General features: G+C 38.4%; 1 protein-coding gene across 3 annotated transcripts in view; it reads left to right on the top strand.

The window, feature by feature from the left end:
* Positions 1 to 18,600, top strand: part of IMPG2 (interphotoreceptor matrix proteoglycan 2) — an 86,096-nt gene that overhangs the window by 62,512 nt on the left and 4,984 nt on the right. For 2 of the 3 annotated variants that reach the window (XM_042456141.1, XM_042456139.1), the window contains 8 exons: positions 2,183 to 2,519; positions 4,662 to 6,040; positions 7,260 to 7,479; positions 9,748 to 9,958; positions 10,819 to 11,007; positions 12,314 to 12,512; positions 13,228 to 13,307; positions 17,876 to 17,944. In XM_042456141.1, the coding sequence (XP_042312075.1) occupies positions 2,183 to 2,519; positions 4,662 to 6,040; positions 7,260 to 7,479; positions 9,748 to 9,958; positions 10,819 to 11,007; positions 12,314 to 12,512; positions 13,228 to 13,307; positions 17,876 to 17,915 (2,655 nt within the window). In that variant the 3' untranslated portion in view covers positions 17,916 to 17,944. The remainder of the gene's footprint in view (positions 1 to 2,182; positions 2,520 to 4,661; positions 6,041 to 7,259; positions 7,480 to 9,747; positions 9,959 to 10,818; positions 11,008 to 12,313; positions 12,513 to 13,227; positions 13,308 to 17,875; positions 17,945 to 18,600) is intronic. The other variant, XM_042456140.1, reaches the window with a different exon arrangement.

Here is an 18,600-nt window from a genome sequence, read left to right as displayed (position 1 = left end):
ACTCTTCCAATTTGGCAGCCTCAAAGGATGGCAGTGGCAAAATTCCACTCAAGAAACGCCCTGTGAATGTGATAGGTTTGTCTTAGGGTCCCGATAAATGGATGACTTGAAGGCAAACAACACACACATCCCATTTAACCTACTGTTTCACTTTTCTGATGCTTTTAAAATGATCCAGTTTCTCTCTCCTACTTCCACTTTCTCCCTTTCTCCTCAGCTTATTTCAGTTTCTGCAAACTGAGTTCAAAGCACAAAAGTAGTTTGCTCTCCATTAACTCAGCAGGGAAGGAATAAAGGAGCGCCAGAATCTCATCCTTTTTGGTAGTCTCAGGCAAAACCAAACTTCTGCAGCCTTTTCTAGCATGTTTGTTCTTCCTCATTCATAACTTTTGCTATCTTGACCACAAGCTGATGTTGCTTAACTACATGTGTCTTAGTTTTCATCTGCACAATATTCAATAAAACATAAGGGTCTCTGACTGAGAATTTTAAAAGGCACTCCCTAAATTGCAAATCCCTGTTGCCATGGCAGTTAAAATGGAATGTAGTACTATAAATTTGTAGCATGAATACCATGAATTTGTAGCATGTTGTGTAATGAAAGTGTTGGGAAGGTCCCCACTACCTGTTTGTTTACATTTTCCCTTTGGCCACTGGACTTTGTTGCATGATTGGGATGTAGAATGCATCTTTTCCCCCAATATAGCATGGACTACTGCAGGTGAGACAAAAAGGACTTATTATCACTAATATGTGTAGTAACTGTAGCTCCAGTCTCTGGCCTTTAATCGGCAAAAAAATTTAGATTTTTGTCTATCTAGAATTGCTTCCACAGTTGTGTGTAAGATATGGATTACATGTTGATAGACCAACATGCTGAAGTTTTACTGTTGTAAATTCTTTTATTAGCACTATGATGAAAATGAGTATATAGAAAACTGGTATAGGTGTCCAGAAGTACAGTTGGCCCTCCACATTTGCATCTTTGACTTTTGCTGATTTGATTATTTACCATCTCTAGGAATCACCAGGTCCTCCAGCACAACTCTTCCCCACTCACCATTCCCTTCTCCTTTTGTTTCGTGTCTTTTAGATTGTAAGCCTGAGGGCAGGGAACTGTCTGATTAAAAATAATAATTGTAAGCCGCCCTGAGAGCCATTAGGGCTGAAGGGCGGGATATAAATACCTAAATAAATAAATAAATAAATAAACTCTGCCAGAGGTTGACCATAGAGTTGTGCTGGATGGAGAACCTAGAGGTTCCTAGAGAAAACACTTTTCTAGACATTTGTAGGTCTTCCAGCATGATTCTATGATCAACCTCTGACAGATGTTGACCATAGAGTTACACTGCAGGACCTGGAAATTCCTAGAGAGGTATTCTCTTAAGTAAAAAGAATACAGTGGTACCCCGGGATACGAATGCGCCGGGTTACGAATTTTTCGGGATACGAAAAAATCCCATAGGGATTTATTGCTTCGGCTTACGAAGGTTTCTTCGGGTTACGAAAAAACCGCGGCGCTATTTTCCGCCACCGGAGGGCAGCAGAGAGCTATTTTTCCATTAGCGCCTATGGGAATTCGGCTTACGAAGGTATTTCGGGTTACGAAATTAACCGCGGAACGAATTAATTTCGTAACCCGGGGTACCACTGTAGTGCTTTTTTATTTGCAGTTTCCCCACATTCATGAGGTTCCTTCATCCCTAACCCCTGTGAATGCAGAGGGACCGCTGTATATGAGGAAAGTCATCTTCTTTATCAGAATGTTGGCTGGCAATTTTTCAGCCTCAGCTCAGCCTTTGTCAACAATTTAGAAAATGGAGCAAACTTGAGATTATAGTAGCCATGACAATGACTGCATTAGTGTTTTGTGTCCGCTTCTGGGTCTTTGAATATGTAGGTGTTTGGGAATCAGACTGCTGGAGCATGTTTGCTGTTGTAGATTGCCCCAAACCATTACTACCACTTCCTCCACCATGGCCATATCTGCCCACTGTGTTAGTGATAGACAGCTGTGAACACTTTAAAAGCCAGTTAATTCAGCACATGGCTTGATATTTAAATTGTGCAAGAGGAGAGATGTGGAAATGAAATACACAGTTAATACATTTTGATTTGTACAATAATATCAGGCAGTATCATCATTGTTGTTTGCAACTGTAATGGACCTGTATTTTAGGACCGTACTGTGGTATCTGAGTGGCCCTCTGCAGATGAATCAACTGTAAGCAACATCCTGCCACTTGATTTCACCAGACCAGGTTTCATCTATGATGCGGAGCAATACAATGACAATGAAATCTGGTTAAGACCAGATGGTTCTCTAAACCCTGAGAGCAACTTCAGTTCAACACCAAAGGCTACTTTCCATCCAAAAGCTGGCACCACCATTTCCCCAGATGATCTGCTTTTTGTGGATGAAAAACAGACATTGCACTCTGTCACACCATCAGCATTAGAGACTGACTCCCCTGTCAACGTGGACAGCATTTCTAATTTGTCTTTGTCAGAAGATGGTAAGTTATTTTGTTGTGTTGAGTTATGTATCTTAGAAAGACTTTTTTCTAAGCACCCTCATAGATGAGATTTTAAAAAAATGTTAACTTGCTTTGAAGCTTTGTATTTAAAAGAATTATAGCAAGGCCTTTTCAATAGTGGCCCACATACTAAAACTGCAAAATTCACCAGAGATAATTGACATTTTGTAAACACTGCACTAAGATTCTATTGAAAGGCTTTATATTTCTAAGCAGACTTCATCATGATGTTTGAGATATTGATAGCAGGTATTTTACTGTACAAACTGCTTTGGAGGGTGAAACGGCTTTGGTTGTCATGGTGGATGACTTCCACAGTCAGAGGGATGGGGAAGTGTGACCTGTTGTTTCCCAGAAACCTATCAAAACATTTGATACCTTGATATCCTTCATGGAAATGGACACTTTGTCAGTTTGGTTCCAATTGCTCCTGGGAGGGAGGAGCCAGAAAGTAGTTGTGAAGAACTAATGCTCTTCCTCTTGGCTGGTGCCTCATGAGGTTTCATTGAGTTCCACCTTATTCGCCTTGCTATTCAACATCTATATCAGGGAATGTTGGCTCTTAACCTGGTACATTCATTTTCAGTGGTGAATGGAGGACATCCTCTGGCCATACCCCAGATCCAGTCTACAGGGGTCCTCTACCTGGCCTACAAGCTTCTTCTGCTGTTATCTCTGATCAATGGTTAAAGATAAGAGGGTATTTGAAGGTATTCAACAATTAATGACCCTACATAGAAGCAAACAGTGATTTGCAGGCAGGAAAGCTGTTGCATTAGGGCTCATTTTTGAGTTAACATGCATAGAATTAAGCTGTGCTTTGAATGCTTCTTGGGTAAATGTCCAATCTGATTAAAAAAAAAAAAATCTAGCCCCTCCTGTTTCATTTTTGTTTTCCCTACCTTGACTCTGCCATGTTCTTCTTGACTGAAATTCAAGCAGAATTTCAGAAAAATAATAATTGTTGACTCTTGAGCTATATGAAACCACTGGATTAAACCTTCTATAGATTTGGGCTGCACAGTCATTAATGTGTAGACGATGCCCAGTTCTGTCTGTAATTCACAGGGATCCTAAAAATTTTGAGCCACTGTTCATCCACTGTGAAGAAAGGGATGGAGCAGAACAAGCTGCAATTTAATCCAAGGGAAATGAAAGTACTCTTACTTGATGGACTGTTTTACTTGGGTTTGGGTTTGCAGCCTGTTTCAGATGGAACTGTGCTTCTTCCTTACACATGAGGTCTGTAGTTGGGGGTACTCCATGAGCTGGCAATCCCATTACATGCACAGTAGTGAAACTGATAAAAGGTGCCTTTCCCTGGCTGGTTCATTAACAGGCATTCTTGATGAAGTTTCAATCACCCCAGATTGGACTACTGCAATGCATTCTGTGTGGGGCTGCCCCTGAAATGCTTTTGGAAATTGCAGCTAATGTAACCAAGGTGCTGAGTGGAGTGAGGTGTTCAAACTAAATTGGGCCTATTTTGTTTGATCAACACTGGTTGCCAGTTTGTTTGGATGGCAGATTCAGGATTCAAGAATTCAATAATTTTTCAAAATTAAAAATTTAAAGGTAAAAATAATTTGGGATGGGATAATATATGAATCACCCTTTTTTACATATTCCCACCCTACATGTTGTGTTTAGCATTTGAGGTCTTACTCTGAATCTTATAGTGCTGCACTGCAAATCATGCTGAGCAGATGTCTGGGTAAGGCTTTTTCTGTATTGTTAGTAAACCTATGGAATACCTTCCTGAACAGGAATTTCTGATCTCAACACTTTGGTGTTTGGGGAAATAGGTTTTAAAAATTGCCTGCACAAGAATCTAATGGTTATGTGTTGTCTTGGTTTATATTATCAATGTTGCGGCTTTTATGACTTATTTTTGGGAACTGTTCTTGTGTTGTTTCTTTTGGCTTGTTACATTCATATTGCCTTCTGTTATTGTTTGTTGTTTATGTTTTTATATATTGTGCTATGTTTTGCTTTGTGAGCCACCCTGAATTCATAATCCTGGAATGTGTGTGTGTGTGAGAGAGAGAGAGAGGGTGGGGGGAGAATAAAATCTTATAAACTACAACTGAAATATTTAACTTGGACTTATTTATTTTTTAGGGTTTGAGGATGCTAATGAGTCAGAAGGTTTGCTTTTGCCTTCAAGTTCTACCCATCACATTGTGCCAAAAGAAATCTCACCCACAAGTGACTCTGTCGTTCCTTTAACCCCTATACCACCGATGGCCTCTCTACCAGCCATAGAGCCTAGCACCGATGAAGTGTTACCTACAAGTTTTGTAGAAGAAGAAACTCTACAACCTTATATATATGTAGAGGAGGACAATATTGATGATTATGGTTCTGGTTCAGGACAAGAATCACAAACAAATATATGGCCTTGGTATACACCTACACTGGAGACAGATGGATCGGGTATGTATGATTATAAGGAAACAAATTTTATATTGGATTCTTCAAAGGACTATGCATCTGAAGACCTACTAGATGAAGTCATCTCTCAGTCACCTTTTGAAATAGAAGACATCTCAATAGAAAATGTTCTTGCTACATCTACTGAGATGTATAGCATAGTACAGTTGGAGGACTCCAGGGAGGATCTACAAATCATTTCTGAAATATCTGAAATCCAAGACCAAATAATAACAGAGCAGTCACCAACAGACTCTCCTCCTATAGCCATTACAATAAGACCACCAGATAGTAGCTCTCCAAGAATGGGACTCAAGAAACCAGAAATAATTTTAACAGCAAAACCTTCTGTGGACAGTCCAATAACTGACAATTTTATGGTAGAACAGCAGATCCCTGATTCAACAGCTCAGGAAGCTTCTGGCTCAATTGCTTTGAAACCTGTTATTACTCCTCCAAGTGTTACTGAAAGTTTCACCCTTGAGCCTGCAGGTGAATTCACAACTTCAGTAGTTTCAACTAGTTTTGAGGTTTCAACTATGGCTCCTTATTTAATAGAAGTAATAACTGGTTCTAAAGATTTCACTGAAGAGTACAGTGCAACCCATGTCACTAATATGCCTAGTAGCTTTGACAGTGGTATAAGTTCTCCTGCAACTGTGACTGTAACAGAATATTCTGTCCATGACTTCTCTGATGTGCCTACCATACAACCAACTATATTTCAGCCTACATTTATCTCTCCTAAAATGGATGAAGATTTATTCACAGAAGTACTGGATGTTACAGAACAAAGCTCCATAGAGACAACATATTATCCCCCTGAAATGAACCAAGATGGAAGAAGTATGACAGACAGTCATATGGAGTTGTCTACAAGTGTCCATTCTACAGAAATGGCCAGTGTAGCTGGGGCTACTCATGACAATCTCAGCAATGTTACTGTCCCTGCTCGTGCTTTAGTGGTATTCTTTAGCCTTCGAGTTACGAACATGATGTTTTCTGAGGACTTGTTTAATAAAAATTCCCCTGAATATAAAGCCCTGGAACAGAGATTCTTAGAACTGGTAAGAAATGTTTTACAATCCAGGCTTCTTCTTTTTTTGCCAGCTGTTATTATGTATATGAGTATTTTAGTGTATGAGCAAGCAACATATAGTCACAGTACCCTTTTGGAGAACAGATCGCAAGTTATTCATATCTGAGAATCATATACTGCATAGCTAACCTGACTTTGGATTTGTTTTCATATTTAAATACCTTGATCCAGATATTCAGATTTATCAAGAAAAAGGAGATGTTTCAAGAAATAACAAAACTAAGGGCAAAATAGACAGTCAAAATAAGCAGGTTTCCGACCAGCTTCCAGGCGGGGCATTTAGATAATGCAAATCTTGAAGCCAGCTGGAAACTGCTTTCAAGCCACCCAATGGGGGGGGGGGGAAGCCAGATTAAAAAGGAGCTGGATTTTCCCGCTTCTTCTCGGAAAATGTGCACCTTTGCTCATACATCTAAATGCAGTGCTGCCAGAGCAGCTCTAAAGGGGTGCTCTACCCTAACCCTAATTGTGCATATAAATGCTTCATCACAGGAGCACATTTAGAAGGGGTAGAGCTTCTGTACCCAAGCGGTGGAGGTGGCAATGCCCAAAAGAGAAAGCATGATACCTCTCATGGAAATAAGTAAAACATACATAAACCAGAAAGTCAAAGAGGGCGAGAGGTGAAGAGGGGAGTCAAGGGGGGCATGATTGTACTTTTCTGGCATCTGCATGGGCACACCTCTGCTCTGATGCCCAGTCCCAGTGAAGCACAGGGATGGCATCCAATGGATGGCAGTCACCAGCAGTGTGCTACTGAGACTGTGTACAGGAATGGTGGGGGGAACAATAAAAAAGTACCCAGCTTGGAGCTGTGCCATGTGGCCATGGCATGTGTACACTAGCCACCTTGGGAGCTGGTAGTGCAGCTCGGATCACTTTTGGAAAAGCCAGCTTCAAGCCATTTTTTTCCTGCCCATCTGTTTCACTCCTTAGATTTCTTTCTCTTTATATCCAGATAAAGTGCTGTATGTTAGACAAAACGCATTACATTAAATGGTTATGAAGATACTACTGTAGTTTTGTTGTCAACTAGGCAACTGGGGGACAACTGTGATGCAGAAGCAATGTTGTGTTAAATAGGGTTTGCTCCCATGTACAGGTGTACAGAATCACAGCTTTAGACTGTGTGTGTGTAGAAAAGGATGCATACTCCACCCATTCATTTTTTCATTCCTGTCCTGTAGCTTGTTCCCTATCTACAGTCCAATCTAACAGGCTTCCAGAATCTGGAAATTTTGAACTTTCGAAATGGTAGTATTGTGGTGAACAGCAGAATGAAGTTTGCAAGACCTGTGCCTCGCAATGTGACAAATGCTGTGTACATGATTCTGGAAGATTTTTGCAACACTGCCTACCAGACCATGAACCTGGCTATTGACAAGTACTCTCTTGATGTGGAATCAGGTATGATAAGAAAAACGTCTTCCTGCTTGTTAAGTCAGCTTGAGACATCAAGGACTTGTTCTCACTGATATTGCAAACTCTTGCCTGTGCTTTGTTATTTCTGACTAGTTTCAGACAAATGAATGATTTTTCAAAACAAAAGCAATTCCCTCCATTTAGATAACTCAATATTAAAGAGATAGTTTCTATATTAGTCTTCTTTCTAGCGTAACAGTTATCAATATGTAGGACTTTTTTCTTGGGGAAAACATTCAGTCCCGTGATTTCCCAGCTTTTTTAAAATCCCGCCTTTCTCTCAAATTGGGACCCAAGGCAGCTCACTACACACACACACACACACACACACACACACACACACACACACTAAAACAACACTTTAGAAAACTATTAAAATAATCCCATTAAAACAGTAAAAACTTCTTAAAAATACGACATACAAAATTTAAAACATACAAGGTTAAAAATAGACTAAACCACCACCACCACCCCAGCAATAAAACCAGGCCTGCATGATTTAAAAAAGCTTGCTGGAATAAAAAATGTCTTTGCTTGCCGGCAAAAGGCCAGCAGGGAGGGAGACAGCCTAGCCTCCTGTGGAAGGGAGTTCCACATGGTAGGAGCAGCCACTGAGAAGGCTCTCTCTCATGTCCTCACCACCAAATGAGCCTGGGATGTTGGTGGGACTGAGAAAAAGCCTTCTCCTGAGGATCTTAGGACTCTAGGTGGTTCGTATTGGGAGATATGGTCTCTCAAATAGTCTGGACCTAAGCCATGTTAGGCTTTATAGGTCATGACCATCACTTTGACCAGCTTCAGCCAGAAGTGACATTGCCTAGGCAGAAGTTTATTACAGCAGTAAGAATTAGGTACAAGTAGGATGTGAGTCTAGTGATAATGACAGTGCTTCTTGAATATTCAAAGAACTTCACATATTATCATCTCAGTGATCCTTACAAGGAACCTGCAAATTCATAAATGAAGTAAGATTTGGCTTAAGCACTTTCTGATTATCATATTACCACTCAGGAGATTATCACAGTAGCATCCATAATGTTCTGATCACATCCCAGAAATTCTCTGTAAATTAACGATATGAAAATGGGGCTTACTGTATTTGACTCGTAGTAGTGCAATGCTAATGTGACGACAACGGATACTATCGCACATCCTTTGCTGTTTGAGCCCCCCAAAAAAAACCAAACCACCCCATATTGGCATTTGAAGGAATGCCAAGAAAATGTTTTGGCCATGAGCATGCATTCTTTTTTCTCATTAACATAGTGTGATAACAGCTATAATTCTTTTTTTAACAAAAATTAAAACAATGTCAAAAATTAAAATTACTTGTGTTACCCTCCTCATGTTACCACGAGAAGAAAAGTAGAGTTTGGGGATGTTCTAGGATGGGAGGGGAGGAGGAATCCCGACCAATCAGAATACAAGGATGAATTGAAACTGGTAGGATTATCACATACACATCACGTGCAACAGCCTGAAAGTGATCATATCAGCTATGAATGGATTTTTCCGATTTTTGACTAGGAATGGGAGGAGGTTGGGCTGGGTGGGGGATGAGTACTGAATGAGAACGTTGCTGTGAGATAACATTCGTTCCATTCAGGTTACATCCCATGCCCATTATGGTAGGAAAATGCTGTGTGATAATCTTCTCAGTCTCTTAGATATTTTAGATGAGAAAATAATTGTTCTTGGTGGACTGGTGGTGCTTTCCAGAATTTAAAACATGCTGCTCAACATTTATAAATGAGAGTTTCCTCTACAGGTGCAGCTGAGCACAGACTCAGAGTTTGTATACACTGAGTTGAGTAGCAGTGGTTTCATCCTCATGAACCAGCTTTTAAAATGGCAACTAAGGCTGCATCTGCGCTGCAGAAATAATGCCAGTTGACACCATTTTAACTACCATGGCTCGATACTATGGAATTATGGGATTTGTAGTCTGTTGTGACACTAGAGCTCTCTGACAGAGAAGGCTAAATATCTCACAAAGCTACAAGTTCAAGAATTCCATAGCATTTTGTGGCATGGAAGTTAAATCAGTGTCAAACTGCATTATTTCTGCAGTGCAGATGGAGCCTAAATCTTATCTATTTGTCCTAATAATGTAGTTATTTCATTTTCCTTAATATCCATTGTTTTTTTAAATTTTAAACAAATCTTTGTTAGTTGAAAGTTTTTCAGTGCCTAATATAAAATAAGCCACACCAGATACTATCCTGTTTGTATTGTCTTTCTCTTGGCATTCAGGAGAACAAGCCGATCCTTGCAAATTCCAAGCATGCAATGAGTTTTCTGAATGCCTGGTGAACCAATGGAGTGGAGAAGCTGAATGTGTCTGTTATCCTGGGTATCTAAGCATTGAAGGATTGCCTTGTAATAGCATTTGTGATCTGCAACCTGACTTTTGTCAAAATGATGGTAAATGTGACATAATCCCAGGGCAAGGGGCAATATGTAGGTAAGTGAATATTTATCCAACCTATTTTCAAAACAAGAAAATAATATGCCTTGGTTTATCAAGAATACCCCCAGTTAAATATTTATACTAAGTTTAAAACCAAACAAAAATAAAACCACATTTAAAAAAAATGTATGACCCCAAGTATAGTGCAACTATACAATTTTTCTTTCTATATTAATTTCTTTTTATTTTATCAATTTCTTCAATACTTTTCCAGATCACAATCTTGTGTTGCTGAGCAGTTTACACCATAAAACAATGCAGATATATTAGTAATATATTTAATTGATTTGCATTTAATTGATTTGCCTTACAATAGCATTTGCTTTGCCTTCTAATGGCATTACCTTATCCATTTTAAATGAAACTAGTTGCACTAAAGCATAATTTCTTAATGTTCCTCAGTAGTAAATATATTAAAACATAAACCTTTCTGATAAGGATGAATGAATGGGAAACATAGAAATGTGGCAGAACCTTTAAAAGCAACTTTTTAAAATTTTAGCATGAGATTTCATGGATAGAAACCCAATTCTTCAGGTGCAGTACCAAAGAAGCTGATTTATATTCATGAAAGTTCACTCTGAAACCAGTTAGTCATAAAGGTGTTTCCATATTTCTTTTTTCCCCTCCTACCTTCCACCTTTTTATGCTGCAAGAGATTAACACAGCTACTTCTTTTTAAACCTGTCTGCTGGCTCCTTTCGAAAAATTCAGTTATAGCCATGAATACCAATTTCTGAGCAGTTACCTTGTATTGTGAATGTTAGCATTTACTGTGCCCTTTATCATTATGAGTTCACAGCAGAATAAATGTTTTTGTTTATCAATTTCCCAATGATGTTCATGGACAACAGATGCCGTGTAGGTGAAAACTGGTGGTACAGAGGAGAGCACTGTGAAGAGTATGTGTCAGAGCCACTTGTTGTGGGTATTGCAATTGCTTCAGTGGCTGGCTTCCTTCTTGTAGCATCTGCAGTCATTTTCTTCCTAGCTAGAACCCTTCGAGATCAGTACTCGAAGAGTGAAATTGAAGACTCCTTGGCGTAAGTATCAATCAACTGTAATTTAAACTTCTTGTTTTTTATTGTCTGCCTTTAACTCATTTTTGACTTATGGTGACCCTATGCTGAACACATCATGGGGTTTCTTAACAAGATTTGTTCAGAGGAGGTTTACCATTGACATCCCTGAGACTGACATCATCTGACTTGCCTAAGGTCACTCAGTGGGTTGGGAATCGAACCCTGATCTTCAGAGTCGTAGTCCAACACTAAACACTACACTGCTGGTTCTATTTAGGGGACTGTTCAAGTGCCAGTGAGTTGATTATAACCACGTTTTATTGAAACCCATTACTAGCCCTACTAGGTAATCCTGATAAAAAGAAGAGACTGAGTGTAATCTGTCTGATAAGAGGAAGGTGGGAATGCAGTGGCCAGTATCAACCTTGCTGAGAGAGAGAAGCACAGGAACCTGAGGAGGATCTGACATGTGTATCTTAATGATACTTTCTAGCCTTTTCCAAATACCTGAAACCAAACCAGTCCCTCAGAGGTGGAATAAAAGCTCCTTCTGTTTTTGGCAACTTTATGTATTTCTAGTAGGACATCATCTTCACAGCCAATCAAATACTTAGGTAGGCTCCAGCAAATTGAATGAAGTCTTCAGCCATCTGCCTGCTACAGACACTGATTCATTTCACAGTACTTTTTACAATCTGTCACAGTGTTCTAGTTTGTAGAGGTTGTGATACCAATATGGAGGCCTTGGCAGCATGGACATTGTTTACCTCTCATCTTATTGCTTGGAAAGTCTGATGATAATGATGATGGTAGTGATAGTTATTACATTTCTATCTTGCTGTTCTCTTAAAAAAACCTCAAACATTCAAGACAGTTTATGAGAAATTATAAAAGGCTCAAAAATTTAAAAACAGATCAGCCAAAAGCCTTAATATCATTAATCAAGCAAATAAAATCAATCATCAATAAAATAGTTTAAAAGGCTAAACAGAAAAGCTGTATCATCATAATTTCTTAAAAGCACAGAGAGTTGGGAATGATGGGAAAGTCTCAGAAGAGGACATTATCTAGTGTGAGAGTTACCCAGGAAAATCCCGTTCCATATATCAATAAAGGAAGCCTCCTCCATTAATGGTATTCTAAAAAGGACCCTAATATCTGGTCATGCTCAAAAAGAGATTATATTGTCAATTCAATTCTGGAAAATTTTTTGTGAGGGAAGGAGTACAATATTTATAGTTTTTGGTGGGTTTTTCAGGCTATGTGACCATGTTTTAGAAGAGTTTCTTCCTAACATTCGTACAATATTTGACATGTCCTTTTTTAGGCAAGGAGACAGTCTTTCATCCATTGAAAATGCAGTGAAATATAACCCAATGTATGAAAGTGATGCTACTGGGCACAGCCATTACTATAGGAGATATCCCCAGCTTACTTCATACAGCTCAACAAGCAATGAAACATCCACTGAGTACAGCAGTGATGAGATTAGACACATTTATGAACACAGTGAGCTAACTAAAGAGGTGGGTAATTCTATCTACTTGATTTGATTTCCCCTCAATCCTATTCCAAGGTTCTGGTAATAATAAAGCACATTTAGAAGTACTGAGAAACATATACAGATTGACTACCTCTTATCTGAAATCCTTGGGACCAGATGTGGCTTAGCTTTTGGATTTTTTTAAATTTTGGAATACCTGTATTTGCATATACACGATACACTTTACATAATGCAAGTGCTGTAGTATGTGAGGCTGGAGAGAATGTGAGGGATGTGATGTTGGAGAAAGACATGAAAAGTGCAAAGCTGGAGAGAGAGTGAGGGTCTGTGACATGTCAGGAATCCAAGTGTAGTGCTCAGTGCGAATTCATGCCTCCAGCCATTTCATAGATCCTCACATCTCTCTTCAAGCTCAAGTACCTCTCAAGCCTTGCATCTAGTTTGTTCACTACTTGTGTGGTGTATGAGACATAAGGACGGAGAGATACCAAGGATATGAGAGATGCAGGAGCACCACAGTCACAAAATGTAGAAGCAGGTGGCTAGCAGCAAAAAAATTGTTTTATGGAGGTTTTAGGTTTTCAGATTTTCAGATTAGGAATGCTCAACCTGTAGTTACTTGGTAAAAATACATTGGGATATTCTATATGTACAGTTTATCTCTAATCTTTGTTTTTGTGTTTCATTTAGGTTTAAGGATTATTGTGTAATTATTATTATTATTTCTTGTTCTGTAGGAGATTCAGGACAGGATACGAATTATAGAACTTTACGCGAAAGATCGGCAGTTTGCAGAGTTTGTAAGACAGCATCAGATGTGAGTTAGATATTTTCTGAAGATTTTTAAACAATGCTCTGTTCACTATCTTTCATGCAAAATCCGTTCAAAGAAAAGAAACATATTTGTAGCTCATTTGATTTTAATAAAATTAGAGTAAATACCATTTGATTTGAATTTTGTGTAAATCACAGTGATCAGGTAAATTATCATACTGTAGTTTGTAAGTACACTCATCCCTCCATATTTGCGGCTTTAATATTTGCGGCTTTGATTATTCACGGACTTGATTAATATGTTCTTTCTAGGAATATCTAGGTCCTCTAGTGCAACTCTATGGTCAACTTTAATTAAAAGTTGCACCGAAAGGCCTAGAGATTCCTAGAGAGAATGTTCTACTAGGCATTTGTAGCTTCTCCAGTGTAGTTCTATGGTCAGTGTCTGTCGGACACCTTGAGATTCCTAGAGAGGTGTTCTCTCAGGTAAAAACATGGTGTTTTTGTTATTTGCGGTTTTTCCATATTCACGAGGTTCTTCTGCCCCTTATCCTAGCGAATATGGAGGGACAAGTGTATACTACAGTACAATTAAGTACTAAACTCCACAACATACTAGGAGTACAATACTGTGAGAAGTGGTAGTTAGTATATTTTCTTCATTATTATAATAGACTTTGTTTACTGTTCCCTAGTTATTTCCGTTTCTTAGTAGTTTTGCAGTAGTTAAATAATGTTGTGACTCTAATGTGAGTATGGCCATAGATTAGTTCTGTAACAATGATAATTTTAGTAGACAGATTACTGAAGAGATATAGTATATGATAAATCAGTATTCCCTCACATTTTAGGACCTTATCACACCGTTTAAATAACCTGGCTTACCTCTTCCGAATAGAAGTCTAATTCAGACTGCAGCCGGGTCCTATTGCAAGGATTTTGCCACCAAATCTGCTGGGCAAGTCCAGCCCTGCTGCAGCCCAGGTCCCAGGCATACTTCAGGAGCCTCATTTAGAAATTGGGAGCTTTCTGACTTAAAAAAAATGGCCACTGAAGCATGTTGGGGACCCAGGCTGCAGCCGGGCTGAACTTGGCCGGTGGCTTCGGCAGCAAAATCCTTGAGATAGGATTCAGCTGCAGTCTGAATTAGACTTCAGTTCAGAAGAGGCAAGCCAGGTTATTTAAGTGGTGTGATAAGGTCCTCAGTTTGATCACTGGAAATTTCTCACACAATATGTGTCATAAAATTTACCCAGCTTTTTTTAGCAGTATTTAGTCTAAAAATAGAGAAAGCTAAGCCTGGATACATTTTGGTGATGGCATAAGATTTCCCTCTTTAAGAAGCCATCTAACAATAGGCATGAAATAGTTTGCTACCTTTCCAATTTAGATTTTGAATTGTGTATTTTCTTTTTGTTGTAATATTTTATTATATTTTTGATTGTTAGCTTTTTGTAGCTCTTCATATGAGTTTTTTAAAAAATTCTTTCTACTGTAATGGTATTTTATATTGTTTGTATTCTGTTTTTAGTTTCTGTTTGACTTAATCCATACATTGCCTGGAGCAACAATGCTGAAAATGGTGGTCCATGGACCAGCTACTGGGCCATGAGCCATCACAAGTTTCTAGGAAATTGTAATCAGTTGGCACAAATATGGTACCAGCTCCTGGAACACTGGGAGAAAAATGTTGGTCCTCTACATCAGATGGATAGAAATGCACTAGAGAGTTAGGCTAATAGCCCAATAATGAACCCAAATAATAAATACATAAATGATTATAACACATAGTATGACTTTTACTAACTGAATAAAAAGAATGAAAAAAGGCAACCAACCTAATCCTTCAACAATTGAAGAATTAAGTACTTGGGAGCCTGGCTACAGGGAGTGACTGTAAGAACTGTGAACCCCTCGAGTTACAGTTGTGTCCCTGAATTCCTCCCTGTCAGCTGAGCTGCCTTGGACAGTTGGGAGTTGAGGTCTAACAACATCTGATCCCCACTCTACTTTATAATAGTGTCATAGTCCTAGGGGACCCTATTCATTGCTAGAACTCAGGGGTTACATGGGAAGAACGGGAGGACTTGGCTCTTCATAGGACCATTTTCCCCCGCTTAGAAGTTAAAGCTCAAGCTTCTATCCACACAAAATCATAGTCTAGAGACAACAAATAAACTGAATTTCAGAAAAGCAATTCAGATGGTAGCAGCATTGGCAACAAGAGAAATAAATCACGAGACTTTTTAAAAAAATAAGAATACAGGGACTAGGGAAAAACTTTAGGGCCAGGAAACAAACATTAAGCATACATACATACATACACATATATGAGTTTGTCATAATAGATTATTTGTTCTATGCTATATTTTAACATAATTTACTTTGCATTTTGGTGTATTTTCTTTTTTGTTGTAGCCACTTTCAGAATTATTCTGTCAAAAAGGTAGGAAATAAACATTACAAACTAGGGGCCCAGCTATTGTTGGGCCCCTGTGACTGAAGATGAAGAGAATTAAAATCCAACAAACTATAACACAGGAATGGGAACCAAGGCACATCAAATTCTTGAGATTCACTGGTCACAGGAAAGAGAAAAATCTGCAAAAGTTGGTTTTGACCCCACTCCCCCCTACAAACAGGAGAACCAAAACTATTAAAGGGCATGAGTACCCTCTCAAACAAGTTGTGACTTCCATACCTAATTTTAGCAACAACAACAAAAAAAACCATTAAAAAACAATAAATGGGTTCATCCAGAAATCAGAACTGAACTTCCAGTTTTATTTGAAGAGACTGATGTGACACGAAAGGTCTAGAGGATAGAAAGAAGGCCTTTAGACGCCAGAGTATACTCATCTTTGCTGTAGTAACCCAGATTGTCCACCCCACTCTAAATGCATCAGGACAAGAAAGGACAAACAAAGGGATAGTGTGTGTGTGTGTGTGTGTGTGCGTGCGCGCGCGCTTCCAGATGATGTTCTGCAACTCTTAATAATTCTTACTGTGGGCTAAGTGGGCCTGGGCTCTACAGCATCTAGAAGACTACATAATTCCCACCACTATTGCTAAGAAAAGCAAAGAACCAATAAAATGCCTTGAGAAACCTACCGCCTCCCCCCAGATGTAGTGACTCAAAAAGCAGATTTCTTCCCTTGTTCTTAGAAGGCTGGTGATCTAATTTATTTATTTATTTCATTTTTATGCCATCTTTCTCCCAGAGTGGAACCCAAAGTGGTTTCCAGGAATAGCAAGAAATAGTAAATTAAAAAGGGTTACAATAAAATTTAAATTAAAATTGCTTCATAAAACACATTAAGATCATTTTAAAAACAACTTAACATTGTAGTATCTTAAGAGGCACCATATTGGCACCATAGCACAGTTGCAAAGGATGTGTTTTGTATGCAGAACGTTTCAGGTACAATTCCTGATATCTCCATCAGACAGCAGATGATGTGAAAGACCTCCAATTGGGACTTTGGAAAGAAAATTCCAGTCACAGCAGACATTACTGGGCTAGATGGAAGAACAGCCTGATCAATTCATAAAGCAGCTTTCTTTATTTCTTCTGAACAAAATATTATTGTGTTATTAATCAAAAACAACAAGCAATAAGATATTGAATGTAGATATGTACAGTTGCAGTTTTCCCCCACAAGAAAGGAGGCCATGGTACATTGGTACAGTCCATCCAGAAAAATGGTTTACTGGAAGATTTTTGCATTTTTTGCCTCCTTTGTGAAAAATTTGTGCAAAGCCTTAACAAGTGTGCAAAAAGAGATTTTTGCGTGCAGAAGACTGTTTTACACAAAATACACTTTTCTGCTAAAAACACTTTTTTGCATAAAAACAGAATTTTTTGGCATATATAAGTTTTCCACAAAAACTCTATTAAGGCCAAAAAAGAAGAAAAATATAATAAAAGTACCAAAAACGCACCCTCTCTCAGCAAGGAGGACACTTCTGAATCCTTAATTTTCGGGTGCAAGAATGTAACAAGTAAAGATGTATATGCTAGTTGTGCTACCCTACAGATGGTAGCAGTCTAGTTAACTACTTCTCACTTCTGGCAGAACACTGTCCATTAAAAATGTGTGTACACAGAATACAAGAATATCATTGGTCCATCTATCACAGTACTATTACACTCATGTGCAGGGGGTTTATTGACAGACATTTTCCCAGTCCTACCTGGCAATGTTGAGGATTGATTCTGAGACTCTTTGCATGCAAAACAAAACTGATCTGTGTATGGTAGCAAATCTTTGTTGCGAATATAAAACTTATTATAATTTCAGAGTTAAGTCTGTGGCACTTAGTATTTCTCTAAGGATGTTTACAGAAAGACTATTGTAATTGATTGTTCATATTTATTAGCTGATTATGGGCAATTATAGTGCAGTTAAGAATGTCAAACTATTCTTACTGTACCTTAACATAAAGGAAGACAGTTACATATTCAAAAGGTAGTAGAAATGTTCTCATCTACAAAGAGTATTAATCTCTAAGAATCTCAAAGCTAAAAGAACCAAATGATTCTTAGAAAGAGACTTATCAACTTCTTTGTTCCAGACCAGCTAATATTCAGTAGTTTTTCCTTCAAAATAGGAGTTTGAAAGCTGTCAGAAACACAAATCCTACAAGTTAGTCCTTCTTGAGTTCTACAAATCCAACAAGGTAATGAATGAAGAATGTTTAGTCATTAATAAAACATAACATCTGGTATTTTGGGTGCTAGAAAACTTGTCACATTAAAGCAAGGAGGGGAATTATGTGGCTCTCCAGATGTTTCTGGACTGCATCGTACAGCAATATCTGGAGGGCTGCAGGATTCCTAACCCTTTGTTAAAGGACTGCAGTCTCATCGCTATGGTAATTGCAACTATTTTGAAACCAACTATTTTGCATCACTGGTAGAAACTCATTAGCAACTCATTAACTCTGACACACACACACACACACACACACACATTGCTTATGTTATATTAGCTATAAAATATAGTGTGCAAGTTTCAAGTCTATTGGTATGTCTTTCAGAGCTGGTTTTATCATTTAGGAGAGAGGTGAAAATACAATATGCTGCACAAATATTAACAACCTATTGTTTGTCAGCCAGTAAAAGCCAAAATAGGCTCTGATTTAATTAAACATGTAGGATACTTGAATACTGTTTACTGGTATATTTAGAAGGCCAGGTCAAGTGTCAAATCAAACATATGTGTAATTAAACGTACTTGTTGCATTTGTATTTTGCAAAAGCCAATTGCATGAAATTCACAACAGCCTTCTTATAAGACACAGTGACCTTTATTTATAAGTAGTTCTTAGAGTAA

The sequence above is a fragment of the Sceloporus undulatus genome, chromosome 3 (assembly GCF_019175285.1).
Source record: "Sceloporus undulatus isolate JIND9_A2432 ecotype Alabama chromosome 3, SceUnd_v1.1, whole genome shotgun sequence".
In the NCBI taxonomy this organism is placed as follows: domain Eukaryota; kingdom Metazoa; phylum Chordata; class Lepidosauria; order Squamata; family Phrynosomatidae; genus Sceloporus; species Sceloporus undulatus.
This window is presented reverse-complemented; position numbering and strand designations above follow the sequence as displayed.